Source organism: Phocoena phocoena, chromosome 15 (genome assembly GCF_963924675.1).
Source record: "Phocoena phocoena chromosome 15, mPhoPho1.1, whole genome shotgun sequence".
Lineage (NCBI taxonomy): Eukaryota > Metazoa > Chordata > Mammalia > Artiodactyla > Phocoenidae > Phocoena > Phocoena phocoena.
The window spans coordinates 77,093,071-77,114,356 of NC_089233.1; the positions used below are offsets into that span (position 1 = coordinate 77,093,071).

General features: G+C 39.8%; 1 protein-coding gene across 1 annotated transcript; it reads right to left on the minus strand.

The window, feature by feature from the left end:
* Positions 1 to 936: 936 nt before the first annotated feature.
* Positions 937 to 21,187, minus strand: DPM1 (dolichyl-phosphate mannosyltransferase subunit 1, catalytic). The gene is made up of 9 exons (XM_065892103.1): positions 21,022 to 21,187; positions 17,996 to 18,095; positions 12,294 to 12,327; positions 10,121 to 10,197; positions 10,011 to 10,036; positions 8,137 to 8,232; positions 4,752 to 4,820; positions 2,195 to 2,309; positions 937 to 1,299 (listed from the first exon to the last, which is right to left on the minus strand). Exons 1-9 carry the CDS (start codon positions 21,180 to 21,182, stop codon positions 1,195 to 1,197), a joined length of 783 nt encoding a protein of 260 aa, XP_065748175.1. The 5' UTR covers positions 21,183 to 21,187; the 3' UTR covers positions 937 to 1,194.
* Between the last annotated feature and the right edge of the window lie 99 nt (positions 21,188 to 21,286).

Consider the following 21,286-nt stretch of genomic DNA (forward strand, 5'->3'; position numbering starts at 1 on the left):
ACTGTTCACTGAATCTGCTTATTAAATGACTTAGAGATGCCCCTTCCTTTCACTTGCTAAGGAAAGTCAATTTGATCTTAAGCTTATTTGCTCAAAGTATGCCTTACTCAAAATTTTAAAAGACACTGCGTGATCTAAAAGCTATGCTATACTTGGAAATTAATCTTTTTTGCAATACCCACTTAAGGTAGGTAAATAGAATATTTCTGAGGGCTTTACTGAACATTTCAACTGGCAGAACGGTTTTCTCAACAGAAGAGCTACAGGGGATTTAGTCATATTACTAAAGATGTATGCTTTGTTAAGGGTCCTGAAATAACATGAAAAATATTTTGAGGAAAAAAACATAGTTGTTTAAAAATTACTACAGCTGGGAATTCCCTGGTGGTCCGGTGGTTAGGACTCGGCGCTTTTACTGCCGGGGGCCCCGGTTCAACCCTAGTTGCGGAACTAGGATCCCACAAGCTGCACAGCACAGCCAAAAAAAAAAAAAAAGGTCGGGGGGGCCAGAGGTGTGTATTTCTTTTTTAGTTCATATAGAAACAGCCATGTATCATATGTGTATTTCATGAATATAATTAGCACTCCTCTTACTTCTGACATGTATTAGGTATGAATCCAGAGCTATGAATACAGTTTTTGTTTGTTTGGTTGGTTTTTTTTGCGGTACGCGGGCCTCTCACTGTTGTGGCCTCTCCCATTGCGGAGCACAGGCTCCGGACACGCAGGCTCAGCAGCCATGGCTCACGGGTCTAGCCGCTCCGCGGCACGTGGGATCTTCCCGGACCAGGGCACGAACCCATGTCCCCTAGCATCGACAGGCGGACTCTCAACCACTGCGCCACCAGGGAAGCCCCTGAACACAGTTTTTATAAAGAATATTTCAAAATCTTCCCCATGTAAGAAATCCTGCATTTGCATACGCTAATGAAAGCATTTTTATGCAAAAATTTCATATACATTTATTTATAGGTCTTAGTACAGCAAAATGTAAACGAAAATTGAGAACGCTGCTCATTTTTCTAATTTAATTTGACATGTAAAATGGAGTTTCTCAGGAAAAAAGATTTGCATGAAATTTACCTTACCTTATGATTTATGTTCTAAGAATACATTTTATAAAAATCAGCAACCAGGCTTCTTTTATGTTTAAATTGAAATGAACATGATTAAGTATAAATGAATAACTTTCTTTTATGTAGTAGCAAAGAGGGTCAATAGTCCTTTCAAGAAAGAGACTATTTCATTTCCTCCCAACTTGGATTCACCATAAACACGATCCACAAATGATATTGGAACCTAGTTAAAAAAATATATGTTAAGTGAGTCTTCAAAAATATTAGAAAGCAAGCATAGCAGGCATACAACAATTACTCATACAACAGAAACAAGATTAGTCCGCTGATAGCAAGTCCTTCAAGGTAAATCCGAATTATGGGATTCTTACAGCAACTGTGTACACCGCCAAGTCTTCAAAATTAAACATGCATTTTACTATCTAAAAATAGGTCATCCAGCCAAAGCTACAACTGTTTTGAAAAGCATTGATCCTGAATATTAAGTTGGTTTACTCAAGCTTCCAAGAAAAATTATATGCCCAAAGTAAAATGGCCTTTCACCTAATTTTTTTCAGTAGTCCATCAAATTTAGCTGTTACTGTTTTAGCACTAAGTTAAAAATCTTATAACTTCCACAACAGTAGTAACATTCTAGTTAGCTATTTTCTTGCTCTGAATATTATTGTTAAACAAGGAGAGTGTTCCCTAAGAACTTACTAGCCGGCTGGAAATATTACAAATCCCCTCTGCTCCCCCAATTCTTGCCCTTTTCATTTACTCATAGGCAACGGGCAAAAGGGATTCACCACTCATTTTTAAGTAGGGTGGCTGATGGCTGAGACAAGGGGAAAAGCAGCAGACTCATCCCATAATGCTGAGTGGTCAGAAGAAAGGGAAAGGAGAAAGAAGATACCGGTAACTTTTATTTATTTAAAAGGGAATGCTGCCTTCTGTTATGCTTTAAATCTTGGTAAGACAAATATATTAATTTTAAAGAAATGTTAATTTTCACCCTTTTGCGTGGACACCTGGAAGCCTTCCACATTTTTTTAGTAGTTTATGAAAATTAACCTTTTTATGATAAAGAGTATAACCCTATTGTTTCTTTATGAGGAGTATAACACTATTTACCATACCTCGCCAACAGTATAATTCAGCTGTCTCGCCCGAACAATCATCTCCATCTGGAAGACGTAGCCTTTAGAAACACATTTTTCTATTAATTTCTGTAAAACTTCTTTTCGGTATAACCTGTAAGAAATTAAAATGTATATGAACACCTGGATAAACATACATGCCTACATGTATCCTGACCTTACAAAAAGTTCACTGGTATTTATAAAACCTTAAACTTTCACCAGCCATTTGTATATAGAAAAGTTCTCACAGTTGATGATTATGATACATTTGTCCTGAACTGGGAAGGCCATAAAAATATTTGGTAAATAATTTGGGACGATTCTGAAAATGAATTCTTAGTATCTTTTAGAGAATTATCTTCCTATCACACTATCAGAAATTATAAAAATATGGTGATAAAGTGAATCCTGTGGAGAACCCCCCCATCGTTTGTAGTTTTTATTTTCTTAATTTATTTTTAAAGCTGAAAGGGGAGAAACTGTTTCAAATACTGGAACAACAGAGTTGACAGATGATGAAGCAATAATATAAACTAGGTAACAAGAAAGAAGTAGTTAACAGGCATTTCCTCATAAATGTCTATAAAGTTCCTATTTCCTGAGATCTAAATAAATTCCTGAGATAAACTAAGTCCCTCTAGGATGAGCTTGGTTAAGCTAGGTTAAGACAGGAAGTAGGGATCACAGGATGAGGCAATCCTGGTGGGAATCAGATATCAGCAACTGAGGTCACAGTTAGACACTTAAACTGGGCGAATGCACACCCTAACTTTAGATGGACTGCAGGCCAAGGGCAGAGCTCATCAGATTTACAAAGAAAGACGGGAGCTGGGAAGTCCTATGGGTGAACTCAGTCACGTTCTTCAGGAGCTCCCTATTTTCAGAGTCACTGAGGTTAAAAAACAAAAAAACCCTGAGCCTCAGTGAGTAGAAAGGCAGCAACTCCTACCTCTTTCTTCTTGCTGTTTTTGTTTCGGAGAAAGCTAGGTGAGGCCGTAACTTTGTTCTCTTGGTAGTTAAAGCCACCTGGATCTATAATGCCAGAGGGCTTTATACCTGGAACTCACATATTTTCTCAGGCTTCCTTTCAGGTTACCCCACCTTTTGTTTTTCAAGCTTTTAGGTGGCTATAAGGCTAAAGCACAGTCCTTAGAGGAACCTGAGGGGGATTAGTGGTATGCACTCCTTTACCCACACAGTCTCCATCAGAACTCAAAAGGGTAAGTCTGGAATAAATGTGAAGAAAGGAGATTCTGATGGTCGTAATAATCATTCAATAACAAATGTTTATTGAGGAACCTACTGTGTTTCAGGCACCTTTTCATGTTTTGGGATTTTAGCAGTAGAAACTAAAGATATGTGTCAAATGATGTTAAGTAGGGGAGGGAGGTCTGGGATTATGGGAAGAACTATGATGGTGGGATAATGGAATAACGTTTCAGCAGTACCTTTAAAACTAGGATTAGGCTACGAATTCTTTCCCTGTAAGAGTCACTTTATTCCCGTAAGAGTCACTTTGTAAGATTTATTTCTCTTCATTGCCAACCCTGTCTCCTCCACCACAGTATCTTTTTTTTTTTTTAATTACAATCTTTTTTTTTCCTCTGGAAATCAGAGATCTTTATAACACATTATTCATTTGCCTCGAAGTGTGGAACTGAAGAGATGTATTTATGGGGTTCCTATCTATCTTTTATACACCAAATTGTGCTTTCAAAATAATTTACATTTTAATTCTAGAGTGGTTTCATTTTCATTATCTGACCTCTAATTTGCGATGGCTCCTCTCTTCACTTTTGACTCTGTCTTACTATCTCTGAACTGCTATCCAACAGACTTGCAGTTGCACTAATGGAACTAGTTAACCTTCAACAACCAGCTCCTAAATTTGTGTGTTTGTGTGTTCTAATGAAGTATGGAAGAATCAACATTATTTAATGGATAGAAGCAAATGCCAAGTAATAGAAAGTATTAACCAATGCATGGGTCTCAGCCTTAAAGCAGATGAACAGAAATTTTATAGTTTCAGAGATAATACACACACCCCCAGAAACAAACAAAAATAAAAAACCCCCAAGGACCTAGCAGGAGGCTTCGCTCCATTTAAACAAGAATTTTTTTTTAATAAAAAACATGGAGAATAAGGAAACTGAAAAAGCTCTATATAAATATTAAAGATTTTAAACTTTTCTGTGGACAATGCTATAAGCTGCAGAAAATTACTGGAAGAGGCACTGCTTTTGAAGCCCATCTCAGTAATGTCCTGAATGAGCAGTCTATGGTCACCTCAGGCCCCTCAAGGGCTGAGCAGCGATACCACTGTTAACAAGCACATGAACCTGTCGTCCATACTCTCTAAAAAGTACGATGTTTTCCCTTAAGATGCTTACGCTTCATTAGCAGCTCCTAACCAACTTCAGTCTGTCTTTTTTAGCGTTCCAGAACAAAAATGGGATAGAAACGAAAAGTATTTCTTTAAGTCATTATAAAGCAAGAAATTTAGGCAAGAAATTGTAAATAGTAGAATACACACAATCACAGGTTTTCACTGTACCTGAAACTTCCTGTTAAATCAGACGCTCCTGGTCTCAGCAAGATCTGAGTTATAAAATTGGCCCCACGGCTGCCAAATAAAAGATTTTATTTATAAAGTACAATTTCTAAACAAAAGAAATACACCCAAGTGTAGAGTGCTAAAAATGCTACACTGACTTCATAAATGCAACACTATTTCACAAAAACGTTAATTCTATGGAACAAACAGAAATCAGTGAAAGGAGATCTGGTAGTTCTCATTTTTCAGAAAATAGGGATTTTTATTCTTGGAATGTGACATGTAGAAGTGACCATAAAACACTCATTCTTCCAAACTCTAGGTGGGAATGGTAATAGATTTTTTAACTCGACTCGCATATTTGCCAACAGTCATGATTTAGAATTACAAACATCTGTCAAGACAACAAAAGTAATCTATCAGGGATCTGGAGTTCCTTTTTCAGATTCAGATCACCAAGTGATGGCAGTTTCCAACTCGGTAATAGGTCAGTTTGCATTAAAATGGCTTTTTTTTTTTTTTAAAGGTGTGCAGGTGGGAGAAGGTTTTGGTTTTTGGCAATCTCTGGAAATTGACCAAAAGTTCCATTCTGAGACTTTCTTAGTCTGCTTGGGCTTCTATAACAAAATACCATAGACTGGGTGGCTTAAACAACAGATATTCAATTCTCACAGTTCTGGAGGCTGAAAAGTGCCAGATCAAGGTGCTGTAGACTTGGTTCCTGGTGAGGATCCTGTTCCTAGCCTACACATGGTACCTTCTTGCTGTGTGCTCAAGTGGAGGTGGGCCGAGGGGCTGAGGGTGGGGGTAGGAGGAGAAAGGCCAAGCTTTCTTGGTTTCTTCTTGAAAGGGCACTAATCCCACCAAAAGTGCCCCACACTCAGGACCTCATCTAAACCTAATTACCTTCTCAAAACCCCACTTCCAAATACCAACACTCCCTGCACAAGGTACTTTAACACATGAATTCTAGCAGAAACATTCAGTCCATAACAATGACTTTAGGATCTGTGCTTCAAACACAACTAGGTATCAATCAACTGTAATCTATTACTAATAGCTATTATTAACATTTCAAAAAGATGTGAAGTACACTTGGAAAAAATGACTTTGGTACTGCAGCTATATTTTAGTGGGCTCAGATTATTTTAGAGTGTTCAGATTCAGAAAAAAGGTGGTTTTTTTTTTTGGCGGGGGTGCGGAGGGCAGCAGGGGAAGCAGCCTGGAGAAAACAGTTTCTCTGCAAAGCCAGGGTAACCATCAAGGCACTCCTTAGGAGTGTTTCCTTCTTCCTTCCTTCCTTCTCCTTCCCCCCTTCCTTCCTTCTTCTCCTTCCCCTCCCTCCCTCCCCCCCCACCCCCTCGTGCCCCACAGCATGTGGGATCTTAGTTCCCAGACCAGGGATTAAACCCAAGCCCCCTGCATTGGAAGTGTGGAGTCTTGACCACTAGACTGCCAGGGAAGTCCCAGGAGTGTCTATTTCATATAAATAACATGGTTAGGGATATAGCTGGCATAATGGCTAACAGAAACATTTTCCTTCAAATAGCTACCAAAAAATTCCAGGACATAGTTTACCCACCAAAATGGGTGTAATCAAAGGAATGTGAGTGTATATGTATTTATGTGTATGTGCGCATGTCTGTATGTATATATTTGTACATTTATTTAAGGTAATGCATTTTAAAATTGGGGTCTTTTAATTAAAATGCAGCAAGAGTCAGACAGACTTGGGTTCAATTCTGGTTCTGGACCATACAAATGAGACCCTGAGCAAGTGATACAGACTCTTTCTCAGGAGTTTATACTATAAAGTCAGTGCAGACATTAACAACTAATGACAGATACAACTCAAAACAACTAAATGATCCAACTAAACGTTGTAAATTGTCTCTGACTGGGACTCCCTGATTTTAAATAGTAGCTTTAATGAACAATTCAGAGAGGCCTGAGAGATCACTGATTTGTTGCTCTCAACCCTGGCTGCACAACAGAATCATCTGGGAGCCTGTGAAAAATACTGGTGCTCTCGCACCACCTCTGGAGAGCCACTCAGGTGGTCTGCAGTATGTGTGCGCACAAGAAAGGGAGGACAAACAGGGAGCAGTTGTGTATAATTTTCCCTCTACATGACTTCAAAGCTCAGGAGGATTGAAAACCACTGAGCTATCCGAACCCTTCATTTCACTGGAGACCGAGGCTCTTACATGTTTGAAATACTTGCCCAAGGTTTAAGAGTTAAGAGGCAAAAGTGACATTAACCTAACAGAACCTTCAATAGGAATGAAGTGGGTGATAAAAAATACTATCAGTAAGAATTTATATAAAGTTATGTTGTTACACAAAAAGCAATAAGCTATATAGATCCTTTAGAGATAGAAACACATCTTCCCAACAACCTAGGTGCCATAGACTAAATATGGTCAAAAATTCTTTGTGGGTCTTCCCATCAAGAGGTGGATTCTATTTCCCCACCCCTTGATTATGGGCTTGCTTTGAGCAAAAATTAATTTGGTGTTAGCCCCAGAGCTTAGGACTCAAGAGTCCTTGCAGTTGCAGCCTTGGTACTTTTGGGTGCTGCCCTTAGGATGTCATGTAAAGAAGCTGATCTAGCTTCCCAGGTAAGCGGCCACATGCAGGAGAACTGAGATGGCCCAGCCAACAACCAGTACCAACTGCCAAACATATGAATAAGGCCATCTTGGAGCCTCCAGCTGAAGGAAACTGCATGAGTGAGCCCAGGTGAAGTCAGCAGAGGAACCAGTAGCCAAACCACAGAACTGTGAGAAACAATAAATTGTTGCTGGAAGTCACTCAGTTTTGGGATGGTTTGTTACACTGTAATAGAAAACTGAAACAGTTTGTTTTATTTCCATCTTATCATGAGGAAAGTAAAGCCTAGAAAAGGTAAAATGCAAGGGGACACAAGTAATTAAAAGACACAATCAGGATTTTAACCCAGGTCCGCCTCCAAAGCCTCACTACTTTATGCTGCTTAGTAAAAGCTGAAATCATGAAGTGTCTTAAATTATTGAAAAATATATATGGAAAAAATTACATATTTAGTCCAAAAATATAGATGAATAGTTCACTTAAATCAAAGCTGAAGGTCCAGCAGAACAAACTGTGCTGAATTAAACCATTTCTACGAAAGGTTCAAAGGTTTATGCAAATTTTTCCCAAGTGAAAACCATCCAAAATACAATACTCTAACAGGAAAAACTGTGGGTAAGAAGCTATCTGGGAATACTTTCTGGAAGTTACAATCTGATCCCACAAACTCCAAGGCAGCATGGTAATTTAATCCAAATACCTGTTAAAAACATATTTCTAGTAGTTACACTAAAAAAAAAAATAGAGAAATCATGAGCACATACATATATACCTGATTATTTTCCTTTTCAAATCCCAGCCATATACACCTCCATTTCCTTTGTAGCGAGTTCCAGAGACAATGTCAAAATTACCCTCCTTTTGCTTCCTGCAGAAAAAAATAAATTAGCTGGCAATTAGAAAAAGCTGTTGAGCTTTCAACAGAATTGCTAAAGCAATGCTTATGAGTATTTTTAATTCTAACAGATATCACCAGAAATTACTTTCCAAAAAGGCTGTAGTAACTCATACTTCCTCCAGCAATATCCATGTTCATTTTCTATCATCTTATTGGTGCTGGATGTATTGTTCTATATGTCTTTAATTTTGAAAAACTAATAATAACACACGGTTATTTTAATTGCATTTCCCTGACTACATCCCAGGGTGAATATCTTCTCTTAGGTTTATTAGCCATTTGGACGACTTTTCTACTCCACTGGTTCTACTGCCTTATCAGGTCAAAGGAGCTTTTGTGTATTGGTGATCTAAGCAGAGAAGGTATTTCTGAGGTGACTTTTATGCAGAGATCAAACAAGGAGTAGCTGGCCATTAGGAGCAGTGAAAGAGCACTTCAGGCAAGGGGGAGGGGCATAAGATGAGTTCAGAATACAAGGCAGGGGCCACATCACGGGTGGTTTGAGGGGCAAGTAAAGGAGTGTGGATTTTTCCCCATGTGTTCACAGGAACTCCTGGAAGTGTTCTAAATAGGTGAGTGACCTGATCTGATTCTGTTTTTGTGTATTTAGCTTACATTCAGAACAGCTTCCAAATTCTTATTCTGAGAGGTATCATGGTCTCTTGGGTTTTCTAAAAATATAGTTACATTACCTGCAAATAAATGTAATTTTGTATCCTTTACCAATATATACTAAACTGTTATGTTACAACATTACTTAAAATCTCCATGTTTAATGATAGGTGGTACGCCTATAATCATTAATGAGTTTATTGGAAATGACTCAACATTTTACCATTTAATAAGACCTTTGTGGGGAAATTCCTTGGTGGTCCAGTGCTTAGGACTCTGCTGAGGGCCTGGACTAAATCCCTGGTTGGGAAACTAAGATCCTGCAAGCCACGCAGTGAGGCCAAAAAAAAAAACAAAAACAAAAAGTAAGACCTTTGTGTTAGGACCAGGTTGTCTTCAGTATGTTTTCCTTCAGTATGGTTTCCTTCTATTTCTACATTAAAATTTTAATTAGCAATGGCTAGTGAATTTTACCAAATACGCTTTACCATCTATAGACTTAATCACGCTTTTCTTTTCTTTTTAAAAAATATTTATTTATTTATTTGGCTGTGCCAGGTCCTAGTTGCAACACACAGGCTCCTTAGTTGCGGCCAGCAGGCTCCTTAGTTGTGGCATGCAAACGCTAAGTTGCAGCATGCATGTGGGATCTAGTTCCCTGACCAGGGATCCAACCTGGGCCCCCTGCATTGGGAGTGTGGGGTCTTAGCCACTGGACCACCAGGGAAGTCCCCAGTCATGCTGCTTTCTTTGTTAATGTGATAAATGAATTTTTTTGACCGATTCCTGATTTTGGCATTCCTGGAATAAACCCCAGGTATTCATAGTGTTCTGCTCTTACGATGCAGGGCTTAATTCCATTTAACAGGGAAGCTGCTTTTCATATTTTTCTGTAGTCTGTAAGAATTAGGGAACAAAGGAATTATCTGTTGATTACTCCTCTCAGGGCTCCTAAAAGATATCATTTAGTCACGTAACTAAATATTTACATGTCTCAAAGCTATACCTTGGTTTCATTTTTGATAGCAAACTTAAAATACCATGAGTATTTTTAATGAATGAAAAATGAAAATAAGTACAAAATCAATATAAGATAAATGATTTGAATAATTCTTTCAAATATTAGAAATACCTACCTAATGAATTCAGGAATAAATTTTGGCTGAAATTTAGAAAGAATAAAGAGTAGGTCAGTAAAACAGGCTAAGACTATCATAAATAGCCTCTAAAGAAATATACCACTCACATGGTGTGAGAGATCAGCATCCATGATGATTACGTAGTTTCCTGTGGCATGCTTCACCCCATGAATATATGCAGTTCCTAAAAATGAAAATATTTATATCCATTAAAGGAAATCACCAGAAATGCTTAGGTATATATCTGAACAGGGAAGAAATTGCTAAGCACCTCTGAAAAGCATACATTAGTCCTCTAACGTCCGATTTGTTATTCTCCATCAAAAACATCTCTCGGGCTTCCCTGGTGGTGCAATGGTTGAGAATCTACCTGCTAATGCAGGGGACACGGGTTTGAGCCCTGGTCTGGGAAGCAGAGCATGCCGCGGAGCAACTAGGCCCGTGAGCCACAACTACTGAGACTGTGCGTCTGGAGCCTGTGCTCCGCAACAAGAGAGGCCGCGATAGTGAAAGGCCCGCGCACTGCGATGAAGAGTGGCCCCCGCTTGCCACAACTAGAGAAAGCCCTCGCACAGAAACGAAGACCCAACACAACCAAAAATAAATAAATAAATAAATAAAAAGGCCAAGCATTTGAAGCCCTTAAAAAAAAAACAAAACTCTCAATTTCATTCTTTCGTCTCCAATTTCACTTTAGTCCCGGGCACCATCTTCTGATGCCTGGATCCCTACCTAACCAGTCTCTCTGCTTCTGCTCAGCCCATCACCCCTGTCCCACAAAAGCTACACAGTGAGTGTCTTCTACACTGTAAGGCTGGTACACTAGGGCCCTGTATCTGGTGCCAAAGGTGCAACTAGCAATTACTTAGCCACCCTCATGCTTAAATATTCCTCGGGGACTTGGCAGGTAAGGGTGACTGGTCAGGGACAGGATATGGGAATTCCTGCATTCTCTAGCCCCAAATCACCACAGTATCTTATTAGAAAGGCAGAACTCTTCTGACTTCTTTTGTTAAGAAGTAATTATCCAGGGACTTCCCTGGTGGCGCAGTGGTTAAGACTCCACGCTCCCAACACAGGGGGCCCAGGTACGATCCCTGGTCAGGGAACTAGATACCACACGCATGCTGCAACGAAGGAGCCTGCAAACCGCAACTAAGGAGCTGGCGAGCCACAACTAAGGAGCCTGCCTGCTGCAACTAAGAGCCAACCAGATTAATTAATTTTTAAAAAACATGACTATCCACAGCTTTCTGGATTTCCACTGACGGGTTAGTAATTCTTGGTGGCTTTCATGGCAGTTTCAAGATTATTTCAATCCCAAAGAACCTTCTGGATTCAGATATTCAGAACATTTGATCATGCCATGAAACTGAGGGTCTTCAGGACAGCAGATACTCAATTCTCAAGAACTGTGCTTCCTCCATGCTCTCCCAATTTTTCAGTAAAATTATACCACTTTTCAACATAAAGCAGCTGTGACCAACAATAGAAATAAAGGCATTCAAGATTTTCATCTTAGAATGACTGACCTCATCTGAGCTTTTCTATAACCCCTTACATTTTAAAGCTGGAAAAGCTTCCTTTTAAAAAAATAAACACCTTTTAAAAACTTGTAACTTCAAGAACTGTTCAAAAGACTTACAGCTAAGGGAGTGTGCTGGTCTAAATGTTTGCCCTTAGATCCCTTCTCTGTTCTATATTGCAGGGTACTATATTTGTTTTCTTGTCAACTGGTTTCCAAGCAGCTTTGGGAGGCACAGGAAGAAGGAAGATCTCAAGGAGAAGGGGAAAAGTCCAAGTGTCCTCCCCTTTACTCTGCCTCCCAGCATGGACCAGATTCCATCCATGGCTCCCACTTCTGCCAAGCATCCCTGACTCCACCATTCTAGCTCCTCTGGGCAGCCCAGGTTCCCGGCTCTAAAAACACCATCTCCTCCATTGTTGCTCCAGCCCAGGAGCGGTAGTGAGCTCCAGCTGCTACTAATCTCTGAGTAGCCCCACTGTTCCATTTGGCTTCTCAGCAATTCCTTCACCTGTGTAACTAGATTCTCTGTATTAAATTCCCTATATTGAAAGAATTACAGTGGTTTCTGTTTTCCTAAGTGGGCTTTGCCTCATACAGGCAATTCAAGTTAAACCATCTGAATATCATTAAGATCATTAAAAACCATCACAGGAGGTGACTGTATTTTGGCCCTGTTCCATACTGGGGAAATACACACTGGATAATCTTACCAAGGCAAGGAGCAGGCATGAGGGGTGAGAGGTTCTACTTACCTAGTCCCAATTTTTGCTCCCGTGGTCTTAGAAGCTGTAAGAATAAGAAATGGCATTTTAACACAAATAATCGAAAATCTGACTAATAAAAACTCTTTTTTAATAAGTGCTCACTCATTTTAACAGAAATACAGCTGCATTTATTAGACCTTAAAGCAGAATATGCTTAACATTTTTTGCCAAAGTAAAAAAAGCATTTAGTAACAAATCAAATAATTTAATAGCTTTCACGGAAAAGTAACATTCTTTCACTCAAACCCCACAGACCAAATCTTAAACTCCGCCCCCTGACGCACCCCAGAGCTATCCACCAAAAAAACCATTTTTTTATGTCTATTACTTGATTTATCATTTTAAGCAATATCTATTGATTCCTTCCTAGGAAAACTGAGTATTTAACTCACTTATTCTATACCTTTTTGGAATATTTGATAGCCATGCTTGTTTTCTCAATTCCCTTTGTGATTTTAAATGTTGATACTCCATCCACTTATCTTGACTCCATGCTTGGATGACCTCATCTTATTCTCTATTGGTCCAATGACATGATTTCAGGTTATATTCCTAAGATTAAATTCTTTCTCCTTACAGTTTGTCAATTAGTCTTTCTACACTTCTTGCTTCATATATAAACACTGACTTAGTTGTTATTTCCTTTTTTCTCTAAATTTCTGGAAAAGTAGAATGCCAAGGTTTTGGCGCTAAGTTTCTGAGGTAGGGGGCTCAAGTAGACTAACTACTGAGCATTTCTTATCCTCCCCCCTCCCCCGCCCCCCGGCACTTGCCAGTGGGTAAGCAGGTTGCCTCAGACTGCAATCTCCAAAGTATTTGCAGTTTAATTTAAGCAGGATAGATTTTCTCTTTTTTTTAAAAACTACATGCAAGCTGCTATAGGTCTAGGTGAGGAACAAAGATGATAAAATACATTCCTACCCCATGAGTTTTTTTTTTTTTTTTATATTTATTTTTATTTTATTTTATTTTATTTTTTGTGGTATGCAGGCCTCTCACTGTTGTGGCCTCTCCCGTTGCAGAGCACAGGCTCCGGACACGCAGGCTCAATGACCATGGCTCATGGGCCCAGCCACTCCACGGCATGTGGGATCTTCCCAGACCGGGGCACGAACCCATGTCCCCTGCATCAGCAGGCGGACTCTCAACCACTGCGCCACCAGGGAAGCCCATGAGTTTTTATATAGAGGAGAACTAGACATTCAATCAATCATCTATAATAATTACTATTCACTGAACAAAATCAAACCAGACATGTCAGGTTTTGATTTTGTGCTTGACTGTTACTGACAAAATACTGACCTCAGCTGGTATTTGCCCTGAAAAAGCAAATCCTTTAAAGTTCATCTTAGATTTTCTATAACTGTATGTTTTAGCTAAAAATCTTTTTTTCAAAGGATAATTTTGTTATTTATAATTTTCAGAACGTTCAAAAGTTTATATAAAATGCAAACCACGTTACATAGATAGGGTACCATGGAGCAGTTAAAAGAATGAGGTAATCTGGTGACAAAAGATGACCAAGGTATAATTAAAGAGTAACAGAGGGCTTCCCTGGTGGCGCAGTGGTTGAGAGTCCGCCTGCCGATGCAGGTGACACGGGTTCGTGCCCCGGTCCGGGAAGATCCCAAATGCCGCGGAGCAGCTAGGGCCCGTGAGCCATGGCCGTTGAGCCTGAGCGTCCGGAGCCTGTGCTCCACAACGGGAGAGGCCACAACAGTGAGAGGCCCGCGTACCGCAAAAAAAAAAAACAGAATGACACGGGAAGACCGCATTTCTGTTCAAAAACAAAAACACACATATAAAACCACATTACCTGGTTCTATAGACGTAGACACACACACACGTGCACAAAAAGGTCTGGGGTAACATATACCAAAATGTGGGCCGGGGTCTCCCCCTGGAGAAGGGACTGGGATGCAGATCAAGAAATGCTCATCAGAGGCCAATTCAGTTTTACTGGTAATATTTACATTTGACAAGAATATACTTGTTGGGCTTCCCTGGTGGCGCAGTGGTTGAGGGTCCACCTGCTGATGTGGGACGTGGGTTTGTGCCCCAGTCTGGGAGGATCCCACATGCCGCGGAGCAGCTGGGCCCGTGAGCCATGGCAGCTGAGCCTGTGCGTCCAGAGCCTGTGCTCTGCAACGGGAGAGGCCGCGTACCACAAAAAAAAAAAAAAAAAAAAAATATACTTGTTTACTTCTTATGTAATAAAAAGTTCAAATTGTTTCATCTCCTGTGCTTTACTTTCAGACTGCTAATTCCACCCCTCTCCTTTTTTTTTCCCTCCTCACATCAGTATGATTGCTTTTTCTTACACGAGGCAGGATGGCTTAGTAGATGACTATGGAACCCCCCTGCTAATTTGCTGTGTGACCCCGGGGCAGCAATGGGCACACAGAGCTCACTTCACTCAGCCGTCATCAGAAGAAGCTGTGAATTCACAGGAAGTGCGTGTAAGGGTACAGGGCACATACCCTGAAGAATGCTTACCACAACTGCTTAGAAAAATACCATACGACACTATGATCTGTTTGACAAAAAACTTACTTTGTAAAAATCTTTATCGTAGAAAATCTTGGTGACACTTCAGAAAACTATATCAATTTCCACTAGGATCAACACCATTTGAGTGGATCTGTTTTACCGTACTCTAGAAAACGGGTTGGGAGAAAGAATAAAAATAAATCTGCAGCTAAGAAAAGGCTAATCGTACTCTATTTTGCAATTCTTATCAGTGAGGCTCATATTTTTTTCACTTTTGACCATCTGTAGTTCTTTTTTTTTTTGCATCGGCAGGCGGACTCTCAACCACTGCACCACCAGGGAAGCCCTGTAGTTCTTGTTTTTATGAATATTTATTCTGTACATTTGATTAGGATACTGATCTCTTTGTCAGAGAAAATATTTTGGTATTTGGGGATGAACCAAATATTTTTAAGTAGTCAGATCTCTCAATCCTATAGTTATGCTTGACATTTAAAAAGTAATGAATGTGTGTTACACTTCATTATCAAAACAATTTTTAAAAATACTAAACTAAAAAAAAAAAAAATACTAAACTATAAATAATGACAAAATATAGATGAGTCTATCTGATCTCAAGTTGGGGGATGAAACAAGCCATGTACATCAAACATAATAGAAGCCCTCCAAATCTCATACCTCCCCGCCCTGTGATCACTGTTAACAGTTCAGAATATGTGCCTCCAATTCTTCTACGGTCCCACTCCTGCCATTTATTAATTACCTATGTACCCTTGGAAAGTCACTTAATCTCTAGTCTGTTTCCTCACCTCAAGAGTTAAATTTTTTTTTTCTTTAGCTTTTTTTCTAAAATATTCATTTCAGCCAGTTTGAAAGGCTAACAAAGCATCTGTGAATATTTTATCTGAGGTATTGTAAGGTGGTTCCTAATTTTTCCCCCAACTAAATATATATATGTCACCTAAAAAGCAAGCAAGTGCCCTCCCTGGCATAGCTTGTTATTGGCGCGTGCGCACGTGCACACACGTAATTTTCTGGTTTAAATGACCTAAAAGTGATAAAATAATGAACGAATAGGGAATTTCCCTGGTACCACACGGAAATCACGATAGTAAATGCTATTTTTTCCTCATTATTTTACATTATATTGGATGATGGGAAAAGTGGAACCCTTTGAAGACCATGTTGTTTTAGAATTTGAGATCAATTCATCAGGCATTCCTTAAGATCAATCAATCACACCTCAAGGCTGAGGTTCTATGACAGAAGTATTCAAAACACTGTTAGGTTGATGTTCCCAGATTAAATGGAAGTGCATAATGAAAGTATTCTATACATTATGTGAATCAGCCCTGGCCCAGAACTTAATAAAAACTGAGGAACTGTTGGCCAAAAATATGAACCTAGCATTATCGGAAGTCACTGCTAGAAGGATGAAAATCTCAGTTTTTATCTCCTCTGTACACTTGTACATCTGGAGACATTCAGAGATGACTGAGGTGTGCTAGTTCTGTGAATTGCTCGTCTGTGAGATGGAAAGAACCTCTAGTACAGGATAGATTTACCATGTATATAAGAGTAACACATTTCTTTAAATGCTTCTCACCAACTAAGATCTCCTGCAACTGCACAGAAATTATTTCATTATTGGGACTAATCAAGAATATCTGGACCCAGAGCCTATTCTTTTTTTTTTTTTAATTTTATTTACGTACGTATGTATGTATGTATGTATTTATGGCTATGTTGGGTCTTCGTTTCTGTGCGAGGGCTTTCTCTAGTTGCAGCAAGTGGGGGCCACTGTTCATCGCGGTGCGTGGGCCTCTCACTATCGCGGCCTCTCTTGTTGCGGAGCACAGGCTCCAGACGCGCAGTCTCAGTAATTGTGGCTCATGGGCCTAGTTGCTCCGCGGCACGTGGGATCTTCCCAGACAAGGGCTCGAACCTGTGTCCCCTGCATTGGCAGGCAGATTCTCAACCACTGCGCCACCAGGGAAGCCCAAGCCTATTCTTTATGATGCTTAATTGCCATTTCTTGAAATGCAAATATCAATAAAGATTCTCCAAGAGACTTCTTCGTTCCTTTTTATGGCTGAGTAATATTCCATTGTATATATATGTACCACATCTTCTTTATCCATTCCTCTGTTGATTGACATTTAGGTTGCTTCCAGGTCCTGGCTATTCCAAGAGACTTCTTTATTCCTATGCCAATCGTTCTCTGTTGGGAAGAGGGACAATTCTGCCCACAAAGGGAGGGACACTTGATGTTATCCAGAGGTATTTTTGGTTGCCACACTGAGGAGGGGGGCTGCTGCTGCATCTCGTGGGTAGAGTCCAGGGATGATCCTAACATCCTACAACATACACGACAGTCCCTCACAGCAAAGACCTATCAGGTCCCAAGGTCAGTAGTGCTGAGATTGAGAAATTCTGGTCTATACAAATTACAAAATACCCAAAGCCTAGAATGTGTTTTCTAATTAAACCTGGATTTAATGTATGCTTTTGGCCCAAGAATTAGCTGAAGTGATCTCACAAGTATGCTCCAACGTTTATAAAGCCAAAACACTGATCAAAAATAAAAATTACAAAGCTATTACAAAATGAACTCTACATCTGCCTAAGTTACTCCTGTAGAAGAACAACAGGCTTTAAGGCACAGTGGGAATATCTAAAGTTTAAGACTCAGAAAGTCAATTTAAATACTTCCACAAGACTGTTCTACAGATAAAAATAAAAATGCCAAGTTCTCTGGAAAATCATGTTTCACATGAAAACAATCAGTCACCTTTCCCAGCTACAAGCTAGCTGTAGGCAGGATTCTCTACTGACAGTATGAGAATACCTAGAGAAAGGGAGTGCTAAAGAACAAGACACATTACTAACTGCAACCTAGCTCTACCAATATTCCTTCTCATTTCAGTATCATGCTTTAATTCTGCCCTTCAAGGAAACTGATCTGCAGAGTCAGACATAAAAACAGAGTTCATCCAAAGGCTATCTTGCTGTAAACCTACCACTGACTCAACATATCAAAGACATGTAAAATCTCAAGCACAATGAAAATGCATCTAAACCCCAAGTGTATAAGTTGCTCTTTAACTTTTTCAGTTTCTAGACAGACTGAATTTAAGCACTGTTCATCCATCATCTTTCCCCAATATAAACATAACTGATATGATAGAAAAATGACTTACAATTTTGTCTGACCCATAGATCTTCTCCAACTGTTCAGCAACATCCCTTGTTCCATCTGGGCTTCCATCATCTATGATTATAATTTCATAGTTGAAGCCACTAAAATAAAAAAATTTAAATTTTTAAAAATTTAAACTACTGCTTGGAGACAGTAGTCTCAAATGAAAAAATGATTTTAAAATCACTAATTCCTCCCCAGTATAAGTGGAAATTTATTGCCATGTTAAGCACCAAGGAAAACTTTAATTATCAAATGACATAAATGTCAAATATTTACTATGTCACCTCCCAATTACGTACGTTGCTGGAAAATGCTATACAGTCCTGAGATGTTAAAATTCTCACAGAAAACATACTCTTTCGTTAAAAAAATTATAGTGATCATATATACGATAGGATATCATATAAAATTTTATACCTACTTGGGAAATGGAATTGTGGAACTTTAATATCAAGTCTTAGTTACATAAAATATTTCAAAAATATATTTAAAGATATCAAGTCAGCTGAGTAGCTCTGGGTGATTATTCTTTTTAATTTAATCCATGAATAAATAAATCTGATTTAATTTCACCCTCAAAAAACCCACTTGAGAATGGTGACAGTCTTTTACATCACTATTTCAAACAGTTATACCCATTATCCCACACTATCAAAAAAAACAAACAAAAAAAACCCCAAAACCCCCCCAAAACCAAAAGAGCATAGAATGACAAAAGATGTCAGTGCTTCAAAATTAACATCTTTTCGTTGTTCCCATTAACTTCATGTGACAGTTTTTATTCTAAAAACAAGCCAGCACAATACTTGGATGTACCTGTGATCACCATCACATCTCTCCCCACCTCCCTTTAAAGAAAACATTCTTTTTGTTAACTTTATTGGGAAACTTAAGGGGAAAGAAAAGGAGATACAGACAAACCCCCGAAACACAACATTCTGCTTCCTCTGGTCCTGCTTGAAGAAACAAATGCGAGGAAATCAACCAGAAAACACATTCTATTGTTAAAAGCTTAAAAAAGTCGGCCCCAGCAAACTTGGAAGAAAGCAAAACCCATCCTATCTTCTAAGAGTAGATAAGATGACTTCAGTTTCCAACAGTGCATTAAATTTGGCTCGTAAAGACAGAAAAAGTTAAGATGTTGGACTTCCCTGGTGGTCCACTGGTTAGGACTCTGCCTTCCAGTGCAGGGGGTGCAGGTTCCATTCCTGGTCAGGGAGCTAGGATCCCACATGCCTCGTGGCCAAAAAACACCAAAACATGAAACAGAAGCAATATTGTAACACATTCAATAAACACTTAAAAAAAAAGTTAAGATGTTAATTCTAGTTGTTGTTCTGAAAGAGATATACTTCATAAACAAATGGAGTCATTCATAAGCAAAATTACTGACCTCTCCACTTCAAAGCACCCACACCGAGGGTGAGGTAGTTAAAGGAATCAAGCTGAGAAAACTTTAGATTACTTGACTGCCGTCTGAAAAGAAAATAGCTGTTTCCGCCATTAAACTTCATTTTGATTAAAAAAAATCCACCCAGAAACTACTGAAAGATAAACTGCACTACATAAAAAAATTAAAGAATAGAGCAAAAAATATCGTATAATCAGAAGACAAGCTTCAACAAGATCAGCTACATGACAATTTCTCTCATCTGGAAAGAGCTTGAGAAATCAAAATATAACTTAAAGAAAAAAGGGTTAAAAGCTATGGATAAAAAAACTTTGAAAAGCCGTGAATGTGAGGATAGTTACTTCATTCAAAGAATTATAATCAAAACAGCAGTATCTTTCACCAATTAACATTTCCAACAATGTAGGTTTAATAAAACTGGCTGGTTGGTGGGGAAACAGGCCCTCTCTGATGAATGTTGGAGAGTCCTAAGCCGGTACTATCTTTTTTGAGAGCAATTTATCATTAAGTATCAATCTAAGCACATCTCTATCTCAGCAATTACGCCACAAAGACTTTATCCACGGTATACTAGTAAAAGTAAGAATGTGTAAGGAGCACTTCTTACGTGTCAAGCACTTTTCTCAATGCTGTTAAATACGTTGTGCACAAAGTTCCTATTCTCATTTGTAAAGTTAAAGTCAAAAGAGAAAAACAGAAAAACTCTGGAAATAAGCCGTGTTCATTGATATGACCCGGTTAGAAAAATTAGAACACAGCCATATGATATTACCCAATTTTCACAATAATTTGCGAAGTTTGTATGTGCTGATACGGAAAGATCTTCAAAGATTTACACATGATCCCATTGGTGCAACCGTAAAACAAGTTACTTCGTACTGATACGACGATTTTCTGAAGTTTAAAAAAAACTGTATAACTCTTTCAAATTCAACTCCAAAATCTCTGTTTCTAACAATCACATCAAACAACCAGCAGCGAATCTGCCCTTCTACCCTCTCCAGAAAGGATGTCCAGCCCAGCAGCAGCTCCCTAACCCACAGAGCCCAAACCTCATGCTTACATAAGCCCTCAGCACCCGGGCGGGAGTGAGCGGCCTCACTGAGAGTCCTGGCTCCTGCCGCAGATCCTAACCACCTAGATAGAGGGAGGAGTGAGGTCAGGCTTTCGGCCTCGCAGTAATTAAAAGGGTGGCTAGGGACTTCCCTGGCGGTCCGGTGGTTAAGATTCTGAGCTCCCAACTCAGGGGACATGGGTTCGATCCCTGGTCCGGGAACTAAGATCCCATATGCTGCGGGCGCATGCCAAATATAAAATAAAACAAATAAAAGGGGGCCAACCCTTCTAAGAAAAAAGCGGGGTGAGGAGTATAAGGGAGTGTATAATAAAGGAGTGTGTCACAAAACCCAAGGGCAGAGATAAGAACCCGAAACACAGAGAGAACCCGGGAAGTATCCGCCTCCTTCCTCGTAGGGTGGCTTCCTCCCCAAGGCTTCCAGCGGGAGACAGAAGAGAAGCCAGGCAGGGGGCCGCCTCTCGCAGCCAACTGCCGACACCCAAGCCGGGAAAGCCAGCTCATCTCATTCCTCTAGGAGGGCGGCCGGGCGCGCTACCTCTCGGAGAAGCTCTTCACCAGCAGCCACACAATGAGCGGTAGGTTCTCGCGCTCGTTGTAGGTGGGCAAAAGCACCGAATACTTGTCTTGTCGCGGGGTGCGCGGCTCTGGCTCCCGCGGAGACCTAGTACACAGACCACTCGCTTCCCCGGAGGCCATGGCAGAGCTGCGCCAGGCGCCGGAAGCGGAATGACGTCAATGCGGCACGGGAAGAGGACGCGTCGGAACGTACCAAAACCGGGAGGAGGGGGATGGTCCGGGTG